We start from the raw sequence: 24,365 nt of genomic DNA on the forward strand, positions 1-24,365 counted from the left end.
TGGTGCCTTATATTCTTGGTGGAGGGGCTAAGCCCCCTCCCCCAAACCCCCTCCCCATTGCCGGCTTCGCCGGTGGTTATGCCCTCGTTTGTTCTGGCTTTTAATACTATTAAATTTTAAAAGGATATGATTGGCTTGTCTACTTTTTTTGAATGTTTTACAGTATATATATTAGACTAGCCGATCTATCTCGCTACGCTCGATGACGGCGTCGCCCTGCGGGCTCTGGCCGAAGACATTTCAAATCAGAGATAATAAAAATTTGGTATATCAAGTAGGTTTTAAACAATGATTATATTCGATTCGAAGATTTTAAAACAAAAAATAGACTTGAAACTTGATTGAGACGACAGGAGTTGGGAGTTACAGACCAACTTTTTTTATACAGCATTTATATTATATAATACTTCTGGGTAGACAACATTCTCTGTCCGAGTCGCATTTTCTGGCAGTAGAATTGTCATACCATTTGCAGATGTTGCTCTCGAGATGGCAACATAGAGTTGGCCATGTGTGAAAACAGGACTCCTGAGGTCTACAGCGACTTTTCTAAGGGATTGCCCCTGAGACTTGTTGATTGTCATCGCAAAAGACACTTTTACAGGGAACTGTTTCCTAGTCAAAATAAATGGTAATGTACCAGGCAATGTTGATAATGTAAAGCGAGGAATCAACTCTACTGCACCTGACCCTCCGAGGATTTTCACCTTGAGGACATACTGTCCAATTTGCTGAATGATCAGCCTTGTACCATTGCACAAACCTCTTTCAGGGTTGAGGTTTCTCAAGAGCATTACAGGAAGACCTACTTTCAACTCCAAAACTGCTGGCGGCAGCCCTGAAGGCGAAAGGGTTTGCAAATACTCTGAGGGATAGGCTTGGGTCTCCGTGTTGGTCAGATCAGACTGAGCTGTGTCAGCAGAGTACAGAGTGACCTTTTCCCCAATCACGTTCTCCATCACCTTGCTGTTAATAGCATCAACGTTGACGTTCTTTGAACAGAGAATAGCTCTTTCCTTGAAGAAATCACTATTTTGCAGAGGACACTGCAGAACATGCTGAGGATAGATATCTTCAATGAACTGATCAAGATCAGTCATCTGCCTCAAAAAAGAGGGCAAAGCAATGCTGCCAATCATGGATGGTTCATACGACATTTTTCCTATCCAATCTGCAAATTGCCTATCTGTGTCATTGGAGTTGGCAAGTCTCATATTCTCAGTCAGGCTCAGCTTTTGTAATTTGGGCCATAATCTTGACGATTTCAGTGAGGCATTGACGATTTCAGGACGGCCACCTTGCCTAACAACAGGTGGAATTTGAGCAAAATCACCGCCAAGAACAACAGGAATACCACCAAAGGTAACTTCATCACCACGACTACAAATATCACGAAGTGTTCGATCAAAAGCTTCAAAGCAATATCGATGCTGCATTGGCACTTCATCCCAAATTATCAATGATGTCTCTCGAATGAGATCAGCAAGATCATCGTTTTTCTTGATTGCACACACAGACTGCTCGTGGATGTTGAGTGGAATGGCAAAGCGAGAGTGCGACGTACGCCCACCAGGAAGTAGCAAAGCAGCAATGCCAGAGGAGGCAACACAGAGAACAATTTTTCCTTGGCTTCTATAAAAGTGACAAAGAGTATTGTAAATGAAGGTTTTGCCAGTGCCAGCTGGACCTTGCAAAAAGAAATGTGAGCTATTGGTGTTGCTGTTGATGGAGGAGGTGATGGTATCAAATACGTGCTTCTGGGTAGCGTTCATTTGAGCGTACTTTTGCTGGTACGAAAAGGCTTCTTGATCTTGGAGATATGACATTTCATTGAGTATCAATGAATTGCGCTGTATGCCAGTCATTCTGCTTATCAAGCCATTCCAGTTGAAGAGAGGCAAAGGCAAATTGAACTGACCTAGAGATCTGTCTTGTGCACCAAGAGATGTTTGCAACAGATATAAGCCGTAATCAAGACTTCGCGTTCCATGGTAAAATTCAGCGTCAGGTTGCACGCTGAGCAGCAGCGAATACCCTTTTTGCACGATTGCATGCTCAAGATCATCACAGAAACTTTCACAGAATTGATCCCAAATCTGAACAGGCGATACCAATGAGTTGAACATGAGCGCAGAGACAAACATTGAACGCATTGCGTAGCCAGAGGCAAAGGTAGCAGCTTCTTCAAAGGCTCTGGTCCATTCTCCATCATCTTCGATCAAATGCAGCATCATACAGGCCTCGCGAAAGGTGGCGTACTCGTGATTATTGACAGTTCTCAGATGAGAAAACGACATGGCTCCTCTGACAACTGTGAGCAGCAGACGCAGATAATACCTCTCACCGGCAGCAGGATTGCAGTAATACATGCGCCCAATTGACATTCTACTCGAAGACCTAGGCTTCCACTTTTTTGCATTCTGCTGCCAAGTCATATGTTCAGGGAACTCTTGATAAAGCAACGGTCGAAAACCGGGTTTGCCGTGATTTGCATGGTTGTAATGAAAGTAAGCCATCAAAGTAGAGCGACTCTCTCTCAATACTTTGTCAATTTTCTCCTGTGGCCATTGGGGATCAAAATAAACAGGTTGCTCGTTTTCAAGATGCACAGCAAGTGGAGTAACAGATGGGCTTTCCTCATGCATTGGGAATTCAAACAACCTCCATGCAGCTTCAACAGGACTAATATAACGGCCATTTAGATACTTGGCCACTTCGTTATTCTGAGTTGTTGCTGTGGTAGTGGCATTTGCTGTTTCAGTGGCTGTGGTGGTGGTTGTAGTTTTGAGCGTTGTCTGATCAGAGCCTTTGTAAATATACTTGTTGATGTACTTAATTGCCTGGACGCTACCACATACTTCGACATTTACATGGGCATTGTATTTTTTTGACAAATAAGGGTTGTATGGCACCACCCACTCATTCGTCATGTGGAAATCGCGGTAGACACCCAACTTGTCCTTGACGCGCACCTGATGAGAACGACCATCTCTTCTTCTTCTATAAGTAGGATAACCATCAGCACTGGTCACCGTTACTGTCTGGTAGTTTTTGGGAAATTTTTTTGAGCATACATCATTGCCAAAAGCATCTTGTACCATACACGGAGACTTTGAGTTTAGCTCGCCACATGGGCCATGCATCATATTGCGAGTGATGATTGCATGCAATTCAGGTTCTTCTTCAACATTTGGGATCTCAGCGCAAATGATCTGATCAATCCTCTCTGGCGTATCAAATCTATCTGTTTCTGCATCCAAAAACAATAGCATATGACCGTGAGGGAGACCACGCTTTTGATACTCAATAGTCCTTACAATGCCTTTATAACAGCCAAAGACCTTTCTGTCTTTCAAGTCTTTAAGCAGCTCTCGGTGCTTAAGGTTGAATACTCGAGCAACCAAGTCGGGGCGATCAGCGGCTGTTTGGCCTGGCAACAATTCATCTTGGATCTCCCTCCAGTTTGGGTTGGCAGTAAATGTGATGAATAACGTTGGCTTACCAAAGAATCTAGAGATAGCCATTGCATTTTGATATAGCTGCATCATGAATCGCGGTCCACCAGTGAAGCTACTGGGCAAGATGAACGTCTTTCCCACCTGTTCGAGGTCTGAGTCAGCAGCAGAGGTAGCATCAGCAAGTCCTTTATACACATCAGCGCGAAGATTCGTCTGATTGACTTTGATCCAGTTCAGTTTTGTTTGCTCACAGATTGCCCAGGCATCAATCACATATTGTTGAAATAGACGTCTTGACAAAAAAATGATCTTTGACTCGTTGTTTCTAACATGCAATCGAAATCTGTAGAACACGCCCTGGGTAAGTCGGCTATCTGACACTTGTTGTTGTTGTTGTTGCTCTGCTGGTGTCTCATCTTCTTCGCTCTCAATAATCATGGCATCAGCAGTTTGCGCTGACGATTGCAGTCTTTGGCCCCAATTCCACCCATATTCACCTCTAGGAAAAAGCAAAGCATAATGAAGAGGCATATATGCAGCATGCGTCTCATTGATACGCTTAAACTGGCCTTGAGCCCTGGCCGAGGAATTGCTACGATATGTGATCAAAATATCTCTGAAACTCCTGTCAGAACACTCGTTTGGAATGATGGCAGCAATCTCGTTGACAGTTGGCAGATTTTGAGTGCGTCTGTCCTGGCCAACAACCAATTCCATTTGCATCTGAGGACTGAGCCTGATGTGAGCATTCTCGCTAACACCATCTTGAGCTTGCCTCTCCTCTTCTTCTTTCAGGATTTCGTGAGCATGTTTGTAGATGCTTACAAATGGATTGCCACAAACTACAGGATCAGCAATCATTTCACTCAGTTGCTCAATGATCGTGTCGTCCAATCCTTGATTTCTGGGGTCTGCACAGCGAATCGCAGCGGCATACTCTGGGTCGTAAACGTACAGCTGGCTATACTTTGGCACATTGCTCAAATTTAGTGGTGCTTGCAAGTGATAGAGTTCCCCATGAACACGAACCGGCGTGATGCCGCCTCTCATCTCATTCTCTCTATCCCTTTGGAGCTGCTCAGGCGTAGCATCGGTGCCAAATGATGTAAATGCGAACAAAGTGTTGTATTGTCGCATGTGCTGCAAAAAATGAGAGGATCGAGGATGGCTTCCGTTGATCAAGCTATTTAAAGGCTCGGGAGGCTCTTGCAAAAGGGGCAAGACAGCTCTACCTTTTTTGCAGCAAGCATGAAAGCAGTTGTCGTTTACTCGCTGTTGAACAGCCCTCTCTGCGGCCCAATGCAAAGCTCCACATCCATCACATTGGTTGTCCATTCTGCCCAAATCTGAACGTTGTACTCTTCCAAGTTCTGATACAAACGCTGCAGGTGCTCTTGGTGTTCTTCGATTCGCCAATCTTCTTTGCCTGGCGTAATTTCGCGCTCGTTCCTGAATTTGAGTACAAACAAAATAAACCATTGCGTCTCAGGGTTTTATTAGGCGTTAAAAGCCATTTTACTTACTCGACATGAATCACATTTCCGATAAGCATAGTCTACTGGAAGAGCAGCTCTACAGGTCGTGCAGTGTCTTGTTTGAATAGTAGGAGGCATATTATTACGTACGTATAATAACAAAAAGCAATGTATCAAATTTTTTTTTTGGTGCCTTATATTCTTGGTGGAGGGGCTAAGCCCCCTCCCCCAAACCCCCTCCCCATTGCCGGCTTCGCCGGTGGTTATGCCCTCGTTTGTTCTGGCTTTTAATACTATTAAATTTTAAAAGGATATGATTGGCTTGTCTACTTTTTTTGAATGTTTTACAGTATATATATTAGACTAGCCGATCTATCTCGCTACGCTCGATGACGGCGTCGCCCTGCGGGCTCTGGCCGAAGACATTTCAAATCAGAGATAATAAAAATTTGGTATATCAAGTAGGTTTTAAACAATGATTATATTCGATTCGAAGATTTTAAAACAAAAAATAGACTTGAAACTTGATTGAGACGACAGGAGTTGGGAGTTACAGACCAACTTTTTTTATACAGCATTTATATTATATAATACTTCTGGGTAGACAACATTCTCTGTCCGAGTCGCATTTTCTGGCAGTAGAATTGTCATACCATTTGCAGATGTTGCTCTCGAGATGGCAACATAGAGTTGGCCATGTGTGAAAACAGGACTCCTGAGGTCTACAGCGACTTTTCTAAGGGATTGCCCCTGAGACTTGTTGATTGTCATCGCAAAAGACACTTTTACAGGGAACTGTTTCCTAGTCAAAATAAATGGTAATGTACCAGGCAATGTTGATAATGTAAAGCGAGGAATCAACTCTACTGCACCTGACCCTCCGAGGATTTTCACCTTGAGGACATACTGTCCAATTTGCTGAATGATCAGCCTTGTACCATTGCACAAACCTCTTTCAGGGTTGAGGTTTCTCAAGAGCATTACAGGAAGACCTACTTTCAACTCCAAAACTGCTGGCGGCAGCCCTGAAGGCGAAAGGGTTTGCAAATACTCTGAGGGATAGGCTTGGGTCTCCGTGTTGGTCAGATCAGACTGAGCTGTGTCAGCAGAGTACAGAGTGACCTTTTCCCCAATCACGTTCTCCATCACCTTGCTGTTAATAGCATCAACGTTGACGTTCTTTGAACAGAGAATAGCTCTTTCCTTGAAGAAATCACTATTTTGCAGAGGACACTGCAGAACATGCTGAGGATAGATATCTTCAATGAACTGATCAAGATCAGTCATCTGCCTCAAAAAAGAGGGCAAAGCAATGCTGCCAATCATGGATGGTTCATACGACATTTTTCCTATCCAATCTGCAAATTGCCTATCTGTGTCATTGGAGTTGGCAAGTCTCATATTCTCAGTCAGGCTCAGCTTTTGTAATTTGGGCCATAATCTTGACGATTTCAGTGAGGCATTGACGATTTCAGGACGGCCACCTTGCCTAACAACAGGTGGAATTTGAGCAAAATCACCGCCAAGAACAACAGGAATACCACCAAAGGTAACTTCATCACCACGACTACAAATATCACGAAGTGTTCGATCAAAAGCTTCAAAGCAATATCGATGCTGCATTGGCACTTCATCCCAAATTATCAATGATGTCTCTCGAATGAGATCAGCAAGATCATCGTTTTTCTTGATTGCACACACAGACTGCTCGTGGATGTTGAGTGGAATGGCAAAGCGAGAGTGCGACGTACGCCCACCAGGAAGTAGCAAAGCAGCAATGCCAGAGGAGGCAACACAGAGAACAATTTTTCCTTGGCTTCTATAAAAGTGACAAAGAGTATTGTAAATGAAGGTTTTGCCAGTGCCAGCTGGACCTTGCAAAAAGAAATGTGAGCTATTGGTGTTGCTGTTGATGGAGGAGGTGATGGTATCAAATACGTGCTTCTGGGTAGCGTTCATTTGAGCGTACTTTTGCTGGTACGAAAAGGCTTCTTGATCTTGGAGATATGACATTTCATTGAGTATCAATGAATTGCGCTGTATGCCAGTCATTCTGCTTATCAAGCCATTCCAGTTGAAGAGAGGCAAAGGCAAATTGAACTGACCTAGAGATCTGTCTTGTGCACCAAGAGATGTTTGCAACAGATATAAGCCGTAATCAAGACTTCGCGTTCCATGGTAAAATTCAGCGTCAGGTTGCACGCTGAGCAGCAGCGAATACCCTTTTTGCACGATTGCATGCTCAAGATCATCACAGAAACTTTCACAGAATTGATCCCAAATCTGAACAGGCGATACCAATGAGTTGAACATGAGCGCAGAGACAAACATTGAACGCATTGCGTAGCCAGAGGCAAAGGTAGCAGCTTCTTCAAAGGCTCTGGTCCATTCTCCATCATCTTCGATCAAATGCAGCATCATACAGGCCTCGCGAAAGGTGGCGTACTCGTGATTATTGACAGTTCTCAGATGAGAAAACGACATGGCTCCTCTGACAACTGTGAGCAGCAGACGCAGATAATACCTCTCGCCGGCAGCAGGATTGCAGTAATACATGCGCCCAATTGACATTCTACTCGAAGACCTAGGCTTCCACTTTTTTGCATTCTGCTGCCAAGTCATATGTTCAGGGAACTCTTGATAAAGCAACGGTCGAAAACCGGGTTTGCCGTGATTTGCATGGTTGTAATGAAAGTAAGCCATCAAAGTAGAGCGACTCTCTCTCAATACTTTGTCAATTTTCTCCTGTGGCCATTGGGGATCAAAATAAACAGGTTGCTCGTTTTCAAGATGCACAGCAAGTGGAGTAACAGATGGGCTTTCCTCATGCATTGGGAATTCAAACAACCTCCATGCAGCTTCAACAGGACTAATATAACGGCCATTTAGATACTTGGCTACTTCGTTATTCTGAGTTGTTGCTGTGGTAGTGGCATTTGCTGTTTCAGTGGCTGTGGTGGTGGCTGTAGTTTTGAGCGTTGTCTGATCAGAGCCTTTGTAAATATACTTGTTGATGTACTTGATTGCCTGGACGCTACCACATACTTCGACATTTACATGGGCATTGTATTTTTTTGACAAATAAGGGTTGTATGGCACCACCCACTCATTCGTCATGTGGAAATCGCGGTAGACACCCAACTTGTCCTTGACGCGCACCTGATGAGAACGACCATCTCTTCTTCTTCTATAAGTAGGATAACCATCAGCACTGGTCACCGTTACTGGCTGGTAGTTTTTGGGAAATTTCTTTGAGCATACATCATTGCCAAAAGCATCTTGTACCATACACGGAGACTTTGAGTTTAGCTCGCCACATGGGCCATGCATCATATTGCGAGTGATGATTGCATGCAATTCAGGTTCTTCTTCAACATTTGGGATCTCAGCGCAAATGATCTGATCAATCCTCTCTGGCGTATCAAATCTATCTGTTTCTGCATCCAAAAACAATAGCATATGACCGTGAGGGAGACCACGCTTTTGATACTCAATAGTCCTTACAATGCCTTTATAACAGCCAAAGACCTTTCTGTCTTTCAAGTCTTTAAGCAGCTCTCGGTGCTTAAGGTTGAATACTCGAGCAACCAAGTCGGGGCGATCAGCGGCTGTTTGGCCTGGCAACAATTCATCTTGGATCTCCCTCCAGTTTGGGTTGGCAGTAAATGTGATGAATAACGTTGGCTTACCAAAGAATCTAGAGATAGCCATTGCATTTTGATATAGCTGCATCATGAATCGCGGTCCACCAGTGAAGCTACTGGGCAAGATGAACGTCTTTCCCACCTGTTCGAGGTCTGAGTCAGCAGCAGAGGTAGCATCAGCAAGTCCTTTATACACATCAGCGCGAAGATTCGTCTGATTGACTTTGATCCAGTTCAGTTTTGTTTGCTCACAGATTGCCCAGGCATCAATCACATATTGTTGAAATAGACGTCTTGACAAAAAAATGATCTTTGACTCGTTGTTTCTAACATGCAATCGAAATCTGTAGAACACGCCTTGGGTAAGTCGGCTATCTGACACTTGTGGTTGTTGTTGTTGTTGTTGCTCTGCTGGTGTCTCATCTTCTTCGCTCTCAATAATCATGGCATCAGCAGTTTGCGCTGACGATTGCAGTCTTTGGCCCCAATTCCACCCATATTCACCTCTAGGAAAAAGCAAAGCATAATGAAGAGGCATATATGCAGCATGCGTCTCATTGATACGCTTAAACTGGCCTTGAGCCCTGGCCGAGGAATTGCTACGATATGTGATCAAAATATCTCTGAAACTCCTGTCAGAACACTCGTTTGGAATGATGGCAGCAATCTCGTTGACAGTTGGCAGATTTTGAGTGCGTCTGTCCTGGCCAACAACCAATTCCATTTGCATCTGAGGACTGAGCCTGATGTGAGCATTCTCGCTAACACCATCTTGAGCTTGCCTCTCCTCTTCTTCTTTCAGGATTTCGTGAGCATGTTTGTAGATGCTTACAAATGGATTGCCACAAACTACAGGATCAGCAATCATTTCACTCAGTTGCTCAATGATCGTGTCGTCCAATCCTTGATTTCTGGGGTCTGCACAGCGAATCGCAGCGGCATACTCTGGGTCGTAAACGTACAGCTGGCTATACTTTGGCACATTGCTCAAATTTAGTGGTGCTTGCAAGTGATAGAGTTCCCCATGAACACGAACCGGCGTGATGCCGCCTCTCATCTCATTCTCTCTATCCCTTTGGAGCTGCTCAGGCGTAGCATCGGTGCCAAATGATGTAAATGCGAACAAAGTGTTGTATTGTCGCATGTGCTGCAAAAAATGAGAGGATCGAGGATGGCTTCCGTTGATCAAGCTATTTAAAGGCTCGGGAGGCTCTTGCAAAAGGGGCAAGACAGCTCTACCTTTTTTGCAGCAAGCATGAAAGCAGTTGTCGTTTACTCGCTGTTGAACAGCCCTCTCTGCGGCCCAATGCAAAGCTCCACATCCATCACATTGGTTGTCCATTCTGCCCAAATCTGAACGTTGTACTCTTCCAAGTTCTGATACAAACGCTGCAGGTGCTCTTGGTGTTCTTCGATTCGCCAATCTTCTTTGCCTGGCGTAATTTCGCGCTCGTTCCTGAATTTGAGTACAAACAAAATAAACCATTGCGTCTCAGGGTTTTATTAGGCGTTAAAAGCTATTTTACTTACTCGACATGAATCACATTTCCGATAAGCATAGTCTACTGGAAGAGCAGCTCTACAGGTCGTGCAGTGTCTTGTTTGAATAGTAGGAGGCATATTATTACGTACGTATAATAACAAAAAGCAATGTATCAAATTTTTTTTTTGGTGCCTTATATTCTTGGTGGAGGGGCTAAGCCCCCTCCCCCAAACCCCCTCCCCATTGCCGGCTTCGCCGGTGGTTATGCCCTCGTTTGTTCTGGCTTTTAATACTATTAAATTTTAAAAGGATATGATTGGCTTGTCTATTTTTTTTTCATAGTTTTCCAGTATATATATTTTAGATAGTAACTTGACAAAACAGCGTATCAAATGGCATGGTGATGTACAAATAGCATCCGCCTTGAAAATAATCAATGAAACAGCATGCAATTGATCGAGACCAAGTGCACAAGGATCAACATTGTCCAGTCGCAGACTTCGAGTATTTTTATTGGCTAACATATTTCTACAAACACCCCCATTTAAAAAACTTGATAAATAGGTTATTCCTGAGGCCACGTAAACATTCCAAATGACTATAGGTGATTAAGGTTATAATATTGCTATACTGATTGGCCTGTCACTTCTCAAAAGTAAGAACCAACTCTCACTTCTCGAACATAAATCAGATTAGGTCATAAACCTTGACATAAATTTGGATTCAGTTACGGACCCAATAGTATTGATTGTATATTTATCAGAATCGAGTAGTCAGTAAAATTAAATTGTAATTAAAAGGTACCATTTCATTGAAACATTTGGCCATATGTATACCTGTTGGGATAGATCAAATGAGTGAAAATAAGGATTGTAAATCATGAATGGTATAAAGATAAATCGTGGTGTGAATGGATGACTATAAAACATGAAGTACATGATGAGAATAGATACGATGATGACATATAGGACATCCTCAATAGATTGCTAAACTGCATTGTTATACTAGGTGGGTTACTGTTTGACAGCTGAGCTAGAGTAGGAAATGCTGTGATTCCTTGCTTTGACCGATCAACGATGGCATGTTCAGGATAATAATAATAATAGTTTGGATTTGCTATGACTACGACTATTCCTATCATCACCTAAATCATACCATCTTGTACCTCACTCTCAAATGACTTTCGCAGCCCTAATAGTATTTTATCATTCCTCAGATTTTGCACTATTTTAATAACGATATTATTTACCTGATTACTTTCATACTCGTTTTAAACATAATCAAATACTGATAGATAATAATAGACGACCCATAAACAACAAGGTGCTATAAAGCACTATTATCAAGACCTCTTAATCACACCTTATTCTGCTGTAGAGTGCCAAAGCATCAAATCAATGTTGCGTATTTTACGACAAAAGGGGAACAGCTATATCAGTCGCGGTATTTAAAGCCGTCCTATATAAGACTATGCGGGAAATAAGGCTGCAGATTTTCGAAAAAAATTTCTTTACGAGCTATTTAGCCTTATCAGCCTAATTTTATAAGGCTAAAATTCTTCGAATCTTAGTAGCCTTACTTTACAGTGATGTTGCATACAAGCATGCATCTTAGGCTACATTCACTTTCTCCTCAAGCCACCTTTTACAGTGTAGCAGCATGGATGATGTTTATCGTGTCACATCACATCTATGTTTACAAGTCCAGTCAATTGTGTGTGCACAGGTGCCTCAGGAACTACAATACACTCAATCTCCCCAATGTCAAGATATCGAGATCCACCTACACTACATGAAACATATCGACTTAGGTGGCCTCTCAACAAGCTATACCAACAATCCATAAGGCCCCAGTGGCCTGCTATTTATATACCATCTCAACGTAGTAGTCATTGACCAGGGATCTACCATATTTAAGCAAGCTAGATGCCCTGTAATAAAGAAGCTCTTTGCTTTCGTTTTAGATACAGTTGACAACTGATTATTATCATCGACTTATTATTACGAATTCATCAAGTGATGATAGCTGCAACTGAATTTATAGCCAATAAGATATCTACTAACGAAGAGCTTTTATTGAAGATTAAATCTAAACATGTTGTAAATATACACGAAGGTCTGTTTGCTTTTCTATAGGCTACTTTCTTCGATCTGATATTATCCAGGTTTTTACGAAGTCTTCATAAAATGGGTTCATCTTGTTCGTCCATTAGGATCGTGCGATACAGAATATTTTCACAAGCGCTTTTCAATTTCTCTCCCATCTCTGTGATATCAACATGGTTGTTGTTGTCCATTTTCTCCTCCTCTATCCTTAAGAAACAAATAAAAGAAGTTTGTTGGAGAGGTGTCAAATTAATATATGTGATTTTCCTTTTTAGTGAGTTCCGCCCATGTGACTTGCTTTTTATAACAGTCATGCTTGTTATTTAATGCTATGCTGGAAATAAGGCTAGAAAAACCTCGCCGAAAAACCGGCCTCAAATACCGCGACTACTGTATTTCAAGCCATTTGTTAACTTTAACGACTTTATCCCAGGACTGCAGTGAAATCGGGTTTAATAAATTTCACAAAAAGAATAAAGCAATAGTAAAATAGAATGGAAATCAACTGTATTTTATTTTTTATATAAGATGAACTGAAGATCCTGGAAGTGAGTAAAAAAAGAAGAGTATTTATATCGTGACCCACAAAACTGTCCCAATGTTTAGCAGTTTTAACTTTCAGATCTTACCGCCGGACAAGAAGTTATCATCCAATAACAATAAATTTAGTATTTTCTGAGAGCTAAACCTGCTTTCTTTATATCGTTTAATTTGTACAAGTATATAGCTGTAGGAGCACAAGCTGTGATTGGCCAATGTCATTAGGTACATTGGGACAGTATTGTGAGATCTTTTGAAAAATCACAAATTCGGTGATAACTGAAACCCACAACTTGGAATAACCTCGAGAGCGTCGTATAAGAAAGCCTCATGCAGCGCAAGCAGTCTCCATTATCTAACTCGGAGTTCTAAATATCAGGTAGGTCGATTATGAAGCCATGAAAGCCATTGCGGTCTCCAAGGTTAATTCTGCAATCACAATGCTTTGAAGCGGTGTTTCGATTCTGGAATTTGCTGAAAACTGTCTTTGGGTAAGTCTACTATTGGGCAAATTAGAATGGAGCATTGTCCGGGTCTGGAAACCTCGAAATGTGGTCGTCCTAGGGTGTTGTCTGAAGCCGGCAAGCGTTATTGTGTTCAAAAAGTAACCAAAGAGCGGGTTTCAAGCGCCGCCAGGGTCACAAAAATGTTGGAGAAAGATTTCCAAATGAAGATTTATCCGGAAACCGTTCGTAGAGCACTCCGCACTGCGGGCTTAGGGGCTATCAAGAAGGAAAAGAAGCCTTTTTTGCCTAGTGACGCTAACGTCAAGAAGAGACTTGCGTGGTGTAAGCAGCACAAAGACTGGACTGTTGACGACTGGAAACGTGTTATTTGCACAGACGAGACCAAAATTAACCGTTTCAACTCAGATGGGCGAGAGTGGGCCTGGATCCAATCTGGTGAACGGCTTCAAAACCACCATGTCAAGCTCACTGTAAAACACCATGGTGGTAGTATCATGCTTTGAAGTGCCATTATGTATGCTGGTATTGAAAGGATGTGCAAGATAAATGGTAATATGGATAAGGCACTCTAAAAGAAAATTTTTCTATACGAATTGGAGCAGACTATCACTTTTTCCATCGAGAAATTGGGCTTCCACCGTGAACAAGTGATATTCCAGCAAGACAATAATCCCAAACACACCTCAAATTTGGTCAAGGATTACCTTTAGGAACAACCATACCAGGTCATGGAGTGGCCCTCACAATCTCCAGACTTGAATCCTATCGAAAACATGTGGGTTTTTTTGAAAAGATGTCTTAATGAGTATGAAACCGCAACCAAGGGTATGAATGAACTTTATGAGCGAGTAACTGATATTTGGTATGACCAGATGAAGCCGGAGGAGTGCCAAAAGGTTATAGAAAGCATGCCTCGACGTATTAAGGCCGTTATCAAAGCTAAAGGAAAATGGACAAAGTATTAAGGTCCTATAAAATAATAAAACTTGATTTTTCCAAACATCTCACAATACTGTCCCAATGTACCTAATGACATTGGCCAATCACAGCTTGTGCTCCTACAGCTATATACTTGTACAAATTAAACGATATAAAGAAAGCAGGTTTAGCTCTCAGAAAATACTAAATTTATTGTTATTGGATGATAACTTCTTGTCCGGCGGTAAGATCTGAAAGTTAAAACTGCTAAACATTGGGACAGTTTTGTGGGTCATTGTGCATTTGCGACTGGCTTGTAGGGTTAATGATGATAGAAAGCAATAGGTGCTGCTATTGCGATATATGGCAAATGTTGTTGATGTGTGATTCAAACTGGTAATCGACGCAAGAGCACTCGTCATAAGGGCCGATTTGAAAATTTTGGTGGGCTTGGATGAGCTTGTAATGAAATAGCCACCCAAACGCAACTTAATTGAAAACCAAAGTTCATCAAATAGCACTCATTCAAATTCATGCTATTTGGATCTATTAATGAAAGCGCTCAAATGTACATCAAAAACCCATTTAAAAATACTAAAGTAAAGATACACGCTTATATCGCACATCGTGTGAATGAATCACTCTTGATCACAGTGTATTCAATCACACCCATGATGGTCGTAATAGGTGATGGTATCTTTATCCAAATAGAATTAAATCAATAACAAGCATATTCAAATATGACAACTATGCCCTGCTGCCATAGTTGCACAATATCCCAGATAAAGGATTCCATGCTTCAATAACAAACATCACACTTTAAACCATCAAGGTTACATTAAATCATGCTATGACGATAGCTCACCCAAGCCCATCAAGGTTACTCAAATCGACCCTTATGGCCAGTGCTCCTGCATTGATTACCACTTTAAATCAAACATCAACAACATTTGCCAGATATCGCAATAGCAGCACCTATTGCTCTCTATCATCACTAATCCTACAAGCCAGATGCAAATGTATAAATACTCTTCTTTTTTTTACTCAATTCCAGGATCTTCAGTTCATTTTATACACAAAATAAAATACAGTTGATTTCTATTGTATTTTACCTTTGCTTTATTTTTTTTTGTGAAATCTATTTAAACCTGATTTCACTGCAGAGCTATCTGCAGAGTATGCTTTAATGTAGCCTTGACAGTTTAAGGTGTGACGTTTGTTATCGAAGTGTAGAACCCTTTTTCTGGGCTATTTTGCAACTATGGCATCAGATCATAGTTGTCATATTTGAATGTGCTTGCTATTGATTTGACTTTATTTGGATAAAGATAACAACACTTATTACGACCATCACGAGTGTGATTGAATACACTGTGATCAGGAGGAGTGATTCATTCACACGATTTGCGAGATAAGCGTGCATCTTTAGTATGTTTAAGTGGTTGTTGATGTACATTTGGGCGCTTTATTAATAGATTCAAACAGCATGATGAGTGCTATTTGATGAATTTTGGTTTTCAATCAAGTTGCGTTTGGGTGACTATTTCATTACACATGTTGTAATTTTCAAAATACTTCAGAATATTACAAGAAACAATGCATTTTGCCTACAATTGAATACCCCAGATTTTTCTGTTTCTCTATTCTAACAAGTACTGTGATCCGCTTTAGATAGAGTGTTTTGAGAGGACTGGATTCAACTAAAGGCTAAAGGATGACCAGGCGGCTCAAAAGACTTGTATTTTTTATATATATTATTTAAGAAAATTCTTCACATAGAAAGCCCGGTTGGCCCAATTGGATAAGGCATCCGTCTTCTAAACGGAAGATTAGGGGTTCGACCCCCCTACTGGGTATTTTTTTTATTTTTTTTTAAAAATATTTTTGTTGCCTTTTGACAAAATCCTTGTGCCTATTTGATAATATCTTTATTCTTGAAAGTGTACAGAGGGATGCCTCCCTTTTTGTTTTTTCCTCGTTTTTAGTTCACAATAAGGCATTTTATTACAGAGAAAGAGATTTTTTCTAGTAAAGAATCCTTTATTGGCGGTTAATAGTGTAGATGAAATGAAAATTGCATCAACATTCGCATGATTTCATTGAAATAGGAGAGGAAATTAGTTGATAGGCATTAGCCTAAACTTTGATTTATTGATCGATGTAATTATATACACATTTAAAAGTAGACGATGGATAAACAAACACAAATTAATTTACTCCATTAAATGCAATGATAGCTGATTCTAGCCCTTTTCTTTCTTTGATTTGAATAGCAATCTCATAATGACTGTTGACGAAAGAGACCAAAATACTTTGTTTGATAGAAATGTATATATCTCAAAAGAGATTCAGTCTGCACTTCCTTCCAGTCATCTTATTAGACCGTTGAGAAGAGATGATGATGAGAGAGGTTTTATTGAACTGCTGTCTCAACTGTCTGTGGCTGGTTCAATCACACAGGAGTCGTTCAAAGGTAGATGTCTGTTAATCATATATATGTTCTCGTAGCTGACTCTTCAAATCATTAGCTCGTTTCGATCTTCTTAAAGAACAAGGATCGACCTATGTCGTAGTCATAGAAGAGGATAACAGAATTGTGGCCAGCGCAACCTTGTTGGTAGAATATAAATTCCTAAGAGAATGTGGGATAGTTGGACATATTGAAGACGTTGTGGTTCATGACTCACAAAGGGGAAAGAAGCTCGGCATAAGGTTTGATTTATTATGATTGATGCAATAACATGACATATAACGATTTTGCTATATTAGATTAATAGATCAGTTACACTGCATTGCTCAGACAGTCAAATGCTATAAAACCATTCTCGATTGCAACGAAAAGAACATTCCATTTTACGAAAAGTGCTTGTTGAAGAAAACCGACGTTCAAATGACTCGATATTTTTGAATCAATCAATAAACAATAGCTATGTGTTCTTTATTCAGTCAATTCTGCAACTTGGAGATCAACCAATTCTTCAATCTGCTTGGTAGGCTCGTTTACGACATCAGCCTTCAATAAAGTGCTCAAAGTAACATCAAGTGCTTTGCGAGAGACTTGTTGATGATTGCTAGCATAGTGGACGGTCTTGAACCAACGGCGAACATCCTCTTCAGGATACTCCAAGATACGCATAACATGCTTCACTGATTCATCCTCCTTTTGCTCCATGAACAAATGAGTGGCACGTTGAATAGCAGCCAAGACCTTCTTTAATCCATCCTTATCGGCATTCAATAAATCAGTATGGGCTGCAAACATGAATGCAGGCCAAGGGGGGGTAATTTGTCCAATACGCTTGACTTCCCCAGAATCATGATAAGGCTTGGTGGTGAATGTTTCCCACATAAAGTAATCGCAACTGCCATCGTTTACAGCATCACGCATTGCTTTGAAATTGTTCAAGACAGTGAAATCAAAAGGCTTTTCATCCTTCTTGAGCCATTCACGTTGATCAGCAAGCACAAAAGCCATAATGTGAGAGCCTGATCCATAACGAGAGATAGCCACATTGGTTTTGTGAAGTGTGTCGATTGAATCGTGCTTGGAGTTCTTGCCAGCAGATAAAGCCCAGCCTAAATATTGCATGTCATTAGCAATGTGTTGGCATACCGTAATTGATCAACTGTATTACATAAAGGAGCATCCACGTAGGTACCCACAATTTTATACCAGTCTTGGCCCTTGCTGATACCAGCGACCAAGCCTTCCGTCAATGCGATTGCCAAATCAAGTGATTTATCTTGAAGCTTGGATGTCATCTATTTAGGGATAATATCAATACGACATTTGTCTCTATGCCAAAAGAAAGTGACGTACCTCACCAGTACCGCCTAGGACGCTTTTGTTAGCTTCTCTTTACAATAGCAAGTAAACAATGACTGTACCTGGACACAAGACAAGCTCAACATTTACACCGGTATCCTTGAAATAATCAAGATCGCGGGCAATGTACAAAGGTGTGGAGAAATGTTCAGGAACTGGATAGCGTAAAGTTTGCTTAGGGGTCGTGTCATTTCAGTATGTTGAGTAGCCCATTTACCATAACCAATGCGAATAGTTGTAGTCATTTTCAATTGAAAAAAAAAAACAAGCAGATGAGAAACAAGAGAGAATGGACAACTTTTACCCCGGTGAGGTAGATTTTTAATCATCAAAGTTGAGATGCAGCGGCCCTTTTGATGCAGATCAGGGTACACAAAACCCTCATTCTATCATAATAAGTACCATTACACTGTGTTTGCCTGCATCCATTAGGCTACGGGATAATGCTAGAAGCTTGCTGATTGCCAAAAGATCCAATGTTATGACATGGTATTCAGAATTTCTGTTTATTTCTTCTTCTTTGGAATATTACTATCGTCAATGCTAACAATGGATGTTGTCGACTTGTTGTTTGTTGCTCCTCCACTGCTACTTGCTTCAGCATGATACAGCTTTCTACCAGCATCTAGCTGCTGCTCCTTCTTTTTCTTGTTATGGGCGGTGGTTGTCGACGAAGAGGAGGATGCTGCATCGCTGCTATCCAGATCCTCGATACGGCGCAACATGTGCCAGATGAAATCCTTGTTGGTCCAATACGAGAAATGAGCACGCAATCCAATAAGATATTCGTTGGCAATCATCGACATAACACTATCGGGCTGTAACACATAATCCATTCGCTTCTTTCCAGGCAGGGTATTGATGGACTCTTGCTCTTCTTTCAGGGCCTTGTCAGCTTCTTGATCCTCCTCTGGTTCATTCTTATCTGTAGATGAGGCTGGTACAGTTGCATCTTGGGCTATCTCTGCCCGAGACTCGCCTGGGCTTGTGATGGCTGGGCCCGGCTTATTCATCTCCTGATTCAAATCTGACCACAGATCATTGCTCTTGCTGTCGCCTGTCTTTTCTTCTTCTTTTTTCTTATCAGTCGTGGTTGATGTAGATGACTGCAAATGCTTATTGCCGTTACTTTCTGCTGATTGTGTTTGGTCATGCTGCACATGCTTATCAAAATTAACTCTTGCTCGCTCAAACGAATCAACGCGGACGCCATCAATGCCAAGCACTTCTACCAAATGTTGACGTTTAGGGTTGTGTTCTGTCAAGGTCTTACGCAACGCTATTCTTTCTGGTTTCTTGTTTTCTATGCTGAAGCTACTCCTGCTTTTGCTGATGGACGGCGGTATTGCTGCTTCTCCACCAGATGCTTTATCAAATACAGAACCATCTGAATTTTGCTCCAAAGAGCATGAGTATAAACTGTCTTCCTGCGGTGTGGATGATCCAATCGTCTTTGATCTAATATTCATGGCAGGCCTTCTTGGTAATCCCAACGATGATGCATTGAATCCATTTAGTGTTCTGTCCAAATCATCACGCAATGCCAATAGCTGCTCTCTTGTCTGCTCTTTGAGAGGATCCCAGGTGATGATGCCATTTTTAGACGCATCTTGTTTGTTTTCCGTACCATTCAGCTTTTCAGTGCCACCGCCCCTTGAGAAGTATTGAAGAAATGAAGACATGAAACCGAATGATGTAGAAGCCTGCTCGTCCTGTTGTTTGACTTGCGCATTCTCCTCCTTGATGATGTCCTCGTTGGCATCAGCTGCTTCCGCTGTGGCATTGTAAATTGTCTTCGCTGCCTTGTCTTCTTGCTTCCAACTGAAAAACGACAGAAACCCAGCAGATAGCGGAAACGATGGCATGGATGGGAAAGAGAACGAAGGGCCGATAGGAACAGATCTCTGCACCAATACTGCTGGTTTGTCTGTGAAATAATCGTTGAATAGCGGTTCAAATCGATAGCCCAAAGGATCAAAAGGGTGAAATACGTTCTCAAACTGAATGTCGAAATCTGGATGATACACTTTTGGATCTTGACCTCTGAAGGTCAGCACAGCACCCACAGGAGATCCCAGACCGAAAAAGTAGTTTGGCTTGAAATCCAGTTTGGTGAATTTGATGTCCATTTTATCGTACATGGCTGTTTCATGGTCTTTAGGCTCCCGTTGATGCGACAGGATATCCCAGACAATGATGCCACCCAGCGAATAGCCCATAATTACAATCTTGCCGGTGAAATTTGGGTGTTTCTCCATAAAATTGTGGTAGGATGTGTTGAATAGATTCGTGACATTGTCAATGATCTTTTGTCCTCTGTCCTTGGAAAAGTAAAACAAGACATCTGCCAGATAATCATTCTCGATCAGACGGATGGTGGGTATCGATTTGAGTGTAATTTTGTTGATGATGGGATCCACTTGCTCATGGATGTGTCTATGCCATTCAATGGGTATCAGTTCTATGCGAACATTGTGATCAGGCACTTTTGCCTGCAACACTTGTCTTGTCGTCTCTTGCAAATTCTCGACTACACAAATCGCCAACTGTTATTACATCATAGCCTACCATACCATGCTTCACACTTACTGTGCTCGTAGAAATGCCCATATTGTTCTGTTTGCTATCATTTTGCAAATATTCACATGTTAACCATCATCCTCTTCTATCAACACTGACTTTCAATCGTATTCTATATTTACCTGTCCAATACCCTAATCACAAGTTTTGATGAGTAACAGACAGTATACGTTTGATCAAGCACACTCACATGGATAACAAAGATCAAATGGTCAACTGGCTTATCCGAACTGGGTTCGCTTGTATTTACACTGTCTGCTGATTGACTGTCTGTCGTAGTGTTGGTATTATCTATCAAGTCATCTTGTGTTTGCGTTAGTTGACATGGTGCTCTCCAATGCCCAGACAAACACATACCTTCGTCACTTGCTATTGATAAAGGCGGTGATGGGACATAGGTGGCTTCAAAAAACATGGCCGTGTGTTTAGTAAATGTATGAAAAAGAAGAAAGAAAGGATTTTAAAAAACAACTAGACATTTTATTATTTATACCAAATTTATAAAACCCTATTTTGGTAGAACACTGTGGTGACACACGCAGCACAGTGTTTTTAGAGTGATTTCATGCTCATGCACATATTATGATGAAACAAATATGATATCATCAAAAGTTGCGACAAGTCCGTCAAAGATGTATCCTATATATCAAGCAATTCGTATTCTTTCCTCCGCATTACAAACAGTACCTGGTGAAATTGACACAATCACTGTGTCATGATAATGCTTACCTATATAGAAGATCTATGACGATTTTAATGTATCAAACCACGCTCATGGGTAGTTTGCAAAATCTCTTTCAGAGCCATGGCAATGTCAATTGATTGGCAATGGAACATCTAGGTCATTTATACAAGAACCTTCCTTTTTAATAACATTTTGCTATCTTGTATAAACCTTCTAAACAATCTGTAACTGTGGATCAGACTCTTCCGAAACGCTTCTCGTCTGTATCAATGGAAGCATTCCATATAAGGGCCAATAGCATAGCTGCAACACCTCTTGATACTCAAATATATGCAAAACACAGCAATATTTGGGTGCATTTAAGCCTTGATTTCTCGTACTATAAGCTGTCCCAGACCGCCAGAATAGCACCATACAGCTGCTTTTACATTACACTTACTTCCTGACATGTTTGCTCAACTTTCTGTGGATCAAAAAAAACATCGTCAAAAATCGACCAAAAAGCATGGGGGGTAACCTCGTGGTTTTCATAGAAAATCAACGATCGCATTTTTCACCTTGAAAATGAAGACTTTTACTATAGCATAAATTAAATCAAAATGAAAGCGATAAATCCTAGCCGTTGGACCATTAAGGAGGATATATTATATATTAAATCAAAATGTTTCTCTCGATCCGGAGCAACTCCTGAAACTACATTTATGAGACTTTTAGATGTAATTTTCTTGCATTTTTGCCAAAAACCTCATTTCATATTTTCAAAGTTTGCTCAATAAGTTTATTCAAAACTCCTTGTTTAAATAGCACTACTGGATGCATCTCAAAAAGTATTCCAAGAATGTATTAGGAAGTGGGATGTGATCTTAACAACTCGTATAGTCAAATCTTGCAAAATAGTTCATTCAAGTCGATTATATTCAGAATTTGGCCAATCTTGGAAAATGCTTTTGTCGGAGTATAAATTATTTTTTCGGCTACTGATGGTTGCTGATCAAATACCTTTCTGATGATGACAGTCGATGTTGTGATACTGATAGGGAAAGGATCATAAACTTACAGAAACTAGAACTTTGTCTGAATGCAGAATAATGGGGTTTTTGCCTAATTTTATATCTTATACATAGATTTAATCCTTGCAAATAGCTCATCCAAATGCGAACTGTGTAATTGTCCTGCTATGCAAAAAGGCATCTGGCACTTCAAGCGCGCCAATGTATTATTATATACAAAATAACTCTACAATATTCTTGGCCAATGCCTGTAATCACTATCTAATGCTGCCACTACAGCCTATAAAACGACAATAGACAGCACCGAAACCATAGCTTTTGATGGTAATTTACAACTTTGGGCATCTTTAACTGCTTGTGCAGGAGTGTGTATCTCATTGTTTATGATAGCAGCTCTTAGTATAACTCACTTGTTTTCCATCTTCGCGAGCAAATGGTCAACTTCTTAAAGTAGGGCTTTGACAGAAATGATCTACCGAATCCGCATTGCTACTCCCAATTATTCCTAATCGAGAGACAACATTTTTGCCACCAGAAAGCGCGTGGACAATATATTTCTATCTTTTTCTTTCATCCATTTATGTCGAATAATAAGACCAACTCCCTCAGATGCCCGCATTGTCGACAAAGTAGAGGACAATTACCGCAAGGGGATGACATTATGTAAGTCCATGCTACATATTACATTTTAAATATGTCTAATTATATCACTATACAACTAGTTTCTGCGTGAATTGCGAAAATGCTTATCTGGAAGACCAAGGCGAGAGCTTATCTTCTCTGCCACAAACAGACGATGAATTCTTGCCATCCCAGGGATCAGATGAAGAAGTTGACGAAAAGCCAGAGGAATCAGACAAAGACGAAGACGATCAAAACGATGCAACCGATGATGACAAGGACGACGAGGATGAATTCATTTTACTACCACCAAGAGACGACGTATTTGAGCCATCGGAAGAATCAGATGACGACGTAGACGCAAAATCAAAAGAATCAGATAGACTCAATGTATTTAGTGACCCAGAAGATTCTGACACTCATGTCAAATCAACAGCTAGATCGACCTCAAAATCAAAATCAAAGTTAAAAGAAAAGAACCCCACCAAATCAAAGCGCAAAACCACCAAACGAAATTCCAAGACAACTCCAAAAGTGAGCACAAAACTGCCCAGCATCTTTAGTGATGATATTTTACCCAACGCCAAACCACGAACAGAAGATGCACCCGAAAATGATGAATTGGAATTTTCTGATTTATCTGACGAAGGAGGTGTCAATGATTACCAGTATATACCTGGAAGCCAACAGAGCAAAGTACGAAAGAGAAGGCGAGTCAGAAAACAAACTAGCACAAGCGAATCCGATACTGACGATGAGGAGGAGGAAGAAATCATTACGGTATTCAAGAGGGGCAGCAAAGATTCACATGCCACAAGAGAATATGCCAGGAATAATTTCAAGACAGCCATGCCACTCAAGCAGTATAGTACGTTTGCGCAGTTCAACAAGGTGATGCGAGGCAAGCTAGCGAAAGAGCACAAGAAAGCTATCGACTCCAGTGGCGAGCCTCAAAAGCAACTCAGTCGATTGGTAGCTGACGCATGGAAAGCAATGCCAAAGGTACAAATGAGTCCATCCAAAGAAAGGCATTCATATACTAATTAGCCAATAGACAGAGAAGGACAAATTCAAGCAAAAACTGAACGATGAAAAGGTACATATAAGCAGCGTAGCCCGACAAAAACCCTCAAGACCTAGTGGCAATGGGTACATTCTATACTCAAAGATCAAACTACCAGAGGTGAAAGCAGAATATCCGCAAATAAAGACAATCAGAGACCTCAGTGCTATTGTGAGTAAGCATTGGAAAGAGCTAGATGACGATGCAAGAGAGGGCTACAAGGCAAAAGCCAAACAAGAACGAGAGGATTGGATAAAGGCAAACCCTGAACAACATCAGCAATACATGGACAAAATGACAAGCAGAATTAGAGCAACGAAAAAAGCGCGCCGGGATAAGAAACAAGGCGCCTAACCTATATCAACAACAAAAGGCAGCATAAAAAAAAATACAATCAGCCTCCTCGCTTTTCCCTCTTTCTTTTCTCTATCTCTCACTCTTTTTTTTTTGCATCCCCTTTTCTTATATATACAACTATACATATTTAATT

The 24,365-nt window shown here is 41.0% G+C and overlaps 7 protein-coding genes and 1 non-coding gene across 8 annotated transcripts; 4 read left to right on the top strand and 4 right to left on the bottom strand.

The window, feature by feature from the left end:
* Positions 1-380: 380 nt before the first annotated feature.
* Positions 381-4,937, bottom strand: ATC70_000607 (CS domain-containing protein; the record flags this gene model as incomplete). The annotated part of the gene is made up of 1 exon (XM_064820021.1): positions 381-4,937. The coding sequence occupies one exon, from the start codon at positions 4,935-4,937 to the stop codon at positions 381-383; it is 4,557 nt and encodes a 1,518-aa protein (XP_064683941.1).
* Positions 4,938-5,500: 563 nt separating this feature from the next.
* FUN12 (eukaryotic translation initiation factor 5B) lies at positions 5,501-10,063 on the bottom strand (the record flags this gene model as incomplete). The annotated part of the gene is made up of 1 exon (XM_064820022.1): positions 5,501-10,063. One exon carries the CDS (start codon positions 10,061-10,063, stop codon positions 5,501-5,503), a length of 4,563 nt encoding a protein of 1,520 aa, XP_064683942.1.
* A 3,159-nt stretch (positions 10,064-13,222) lies between these two features.
* ATC70_000609 (uncharacterized protein) lies at positions 13,223-13,675 on the top strand (the record flags this gene model as incomplete). Its single annotated transcript, XM_064820023.1, has 1 exon — positions 13,223-13,675. The coding sequence occupies one exon, from the start codon at positions 13,223-13,225 to the stop codon at positions 13,673-13,675; it is 453 nt and encodes a 150-aa protein (XP_064683943.1).
* A 2,197-nt stretch (positions 13,676-15,872) lies between these two features.
* On the top strand, positions 15,873-15,946 carry ATC70_000610. Its single transcript has one exon. It is a non-coding gene; the product is annotated as a tRNA-Arg (tRNA).
* A 427-nt stretch (positions 15,947-16,373) lies between these two features.
* ATC70_000611 (uncharacterized protein) lies at positions 16,374-16,998 on the top strand (the record flags this gene model as incomplete). Its single annotated transcript, XM_064820024.1, has 3 exons — positions 16,374-16,563; positions 16,619-16,802; positions 16,860-16,998. The coding sequence occupies 3 exons, from the start codon at positions 16,374-16,376 to the stop codon at positions 16,996-16,998; spliced, it is 513 nt and encodes a 170-aa protein (XP_064683944.1).
* A 30-nt stretch (positions 16,999-17,028) lies between these two features.
* ATC70_000612 (uncharacterized protein) lies at positions 17,029-18,161 on the bottom strand (the record flags this gene model as incomplete). The annotated part of the gene is made up of 5 exons (XM_064820025.1): positions 17,029-17,666; positions 17,726-17,852; positions 17,911-17,924; positions 17,979-18,071; positions 18,134-18,161. The coding sequence occupies 5 exons, from the start codon at positions 18,159-18,161 to the stop codon at positions 17,029-17,031; spliced, it is 900 nt and encodes a 299-aa protein (XP_064683945.1).
* Positions 18,162-18,422: 261 nt separating this feature from the next.
* Positions 18,423-20,911, bottom strand: ATC70_000613 (uncharacterized protein; the record flags this gene model as incomplete). Its single annotated transcript, XM_064820026.1, has 5 exons — positions 18,423-20,446; positions 20,506-20,539; positions 20,619-20,630; positions 20,687-20,799; positions 20,854-20,911. The coding sequence occupies 5 exons, from the start codon at positions 20,909-20,911 to the stop codon at positions 18,423-18,425; spliced, it is 2,241 nt and encodes a 746-aa protein (XP_064683946.1).
* A 1,860-nt stretch (positions 20,912-22,771) lies between these two features.
* Positions 22,772-24,229, top strand: ATC70_000614 (uncharacterized protein; the record flags this gene model as incomplete). The annotated part of the gene is made up of 3 exons (XM_064820027.1): positions 22,772-22,854; positions 22,914-23,814; positions 23,867-24,229. 3 exons carry the CDS (start codon positions 22,772-22,774, stop codon positions 24,227-24,229), a joined length of 1,347 nt encoding a protein of 448 aa, XP_064683947.1.
* Positions 24,230-24,365: the final 136 nt, after the last annotated feature.

This window comes from Mucor velutinosus, assembly GCF_035048745.1.
Source record: "Mucor velutinosus strain NIH1002 chromosome Unknown tig00000041, whole genome shotgun sequence".
NCBI lineage: Eukaryota > Fungi > Mucoromycota > Mucoromycetes > Mucorales > Mucoraceae > Mucor > Mucor velutinosus.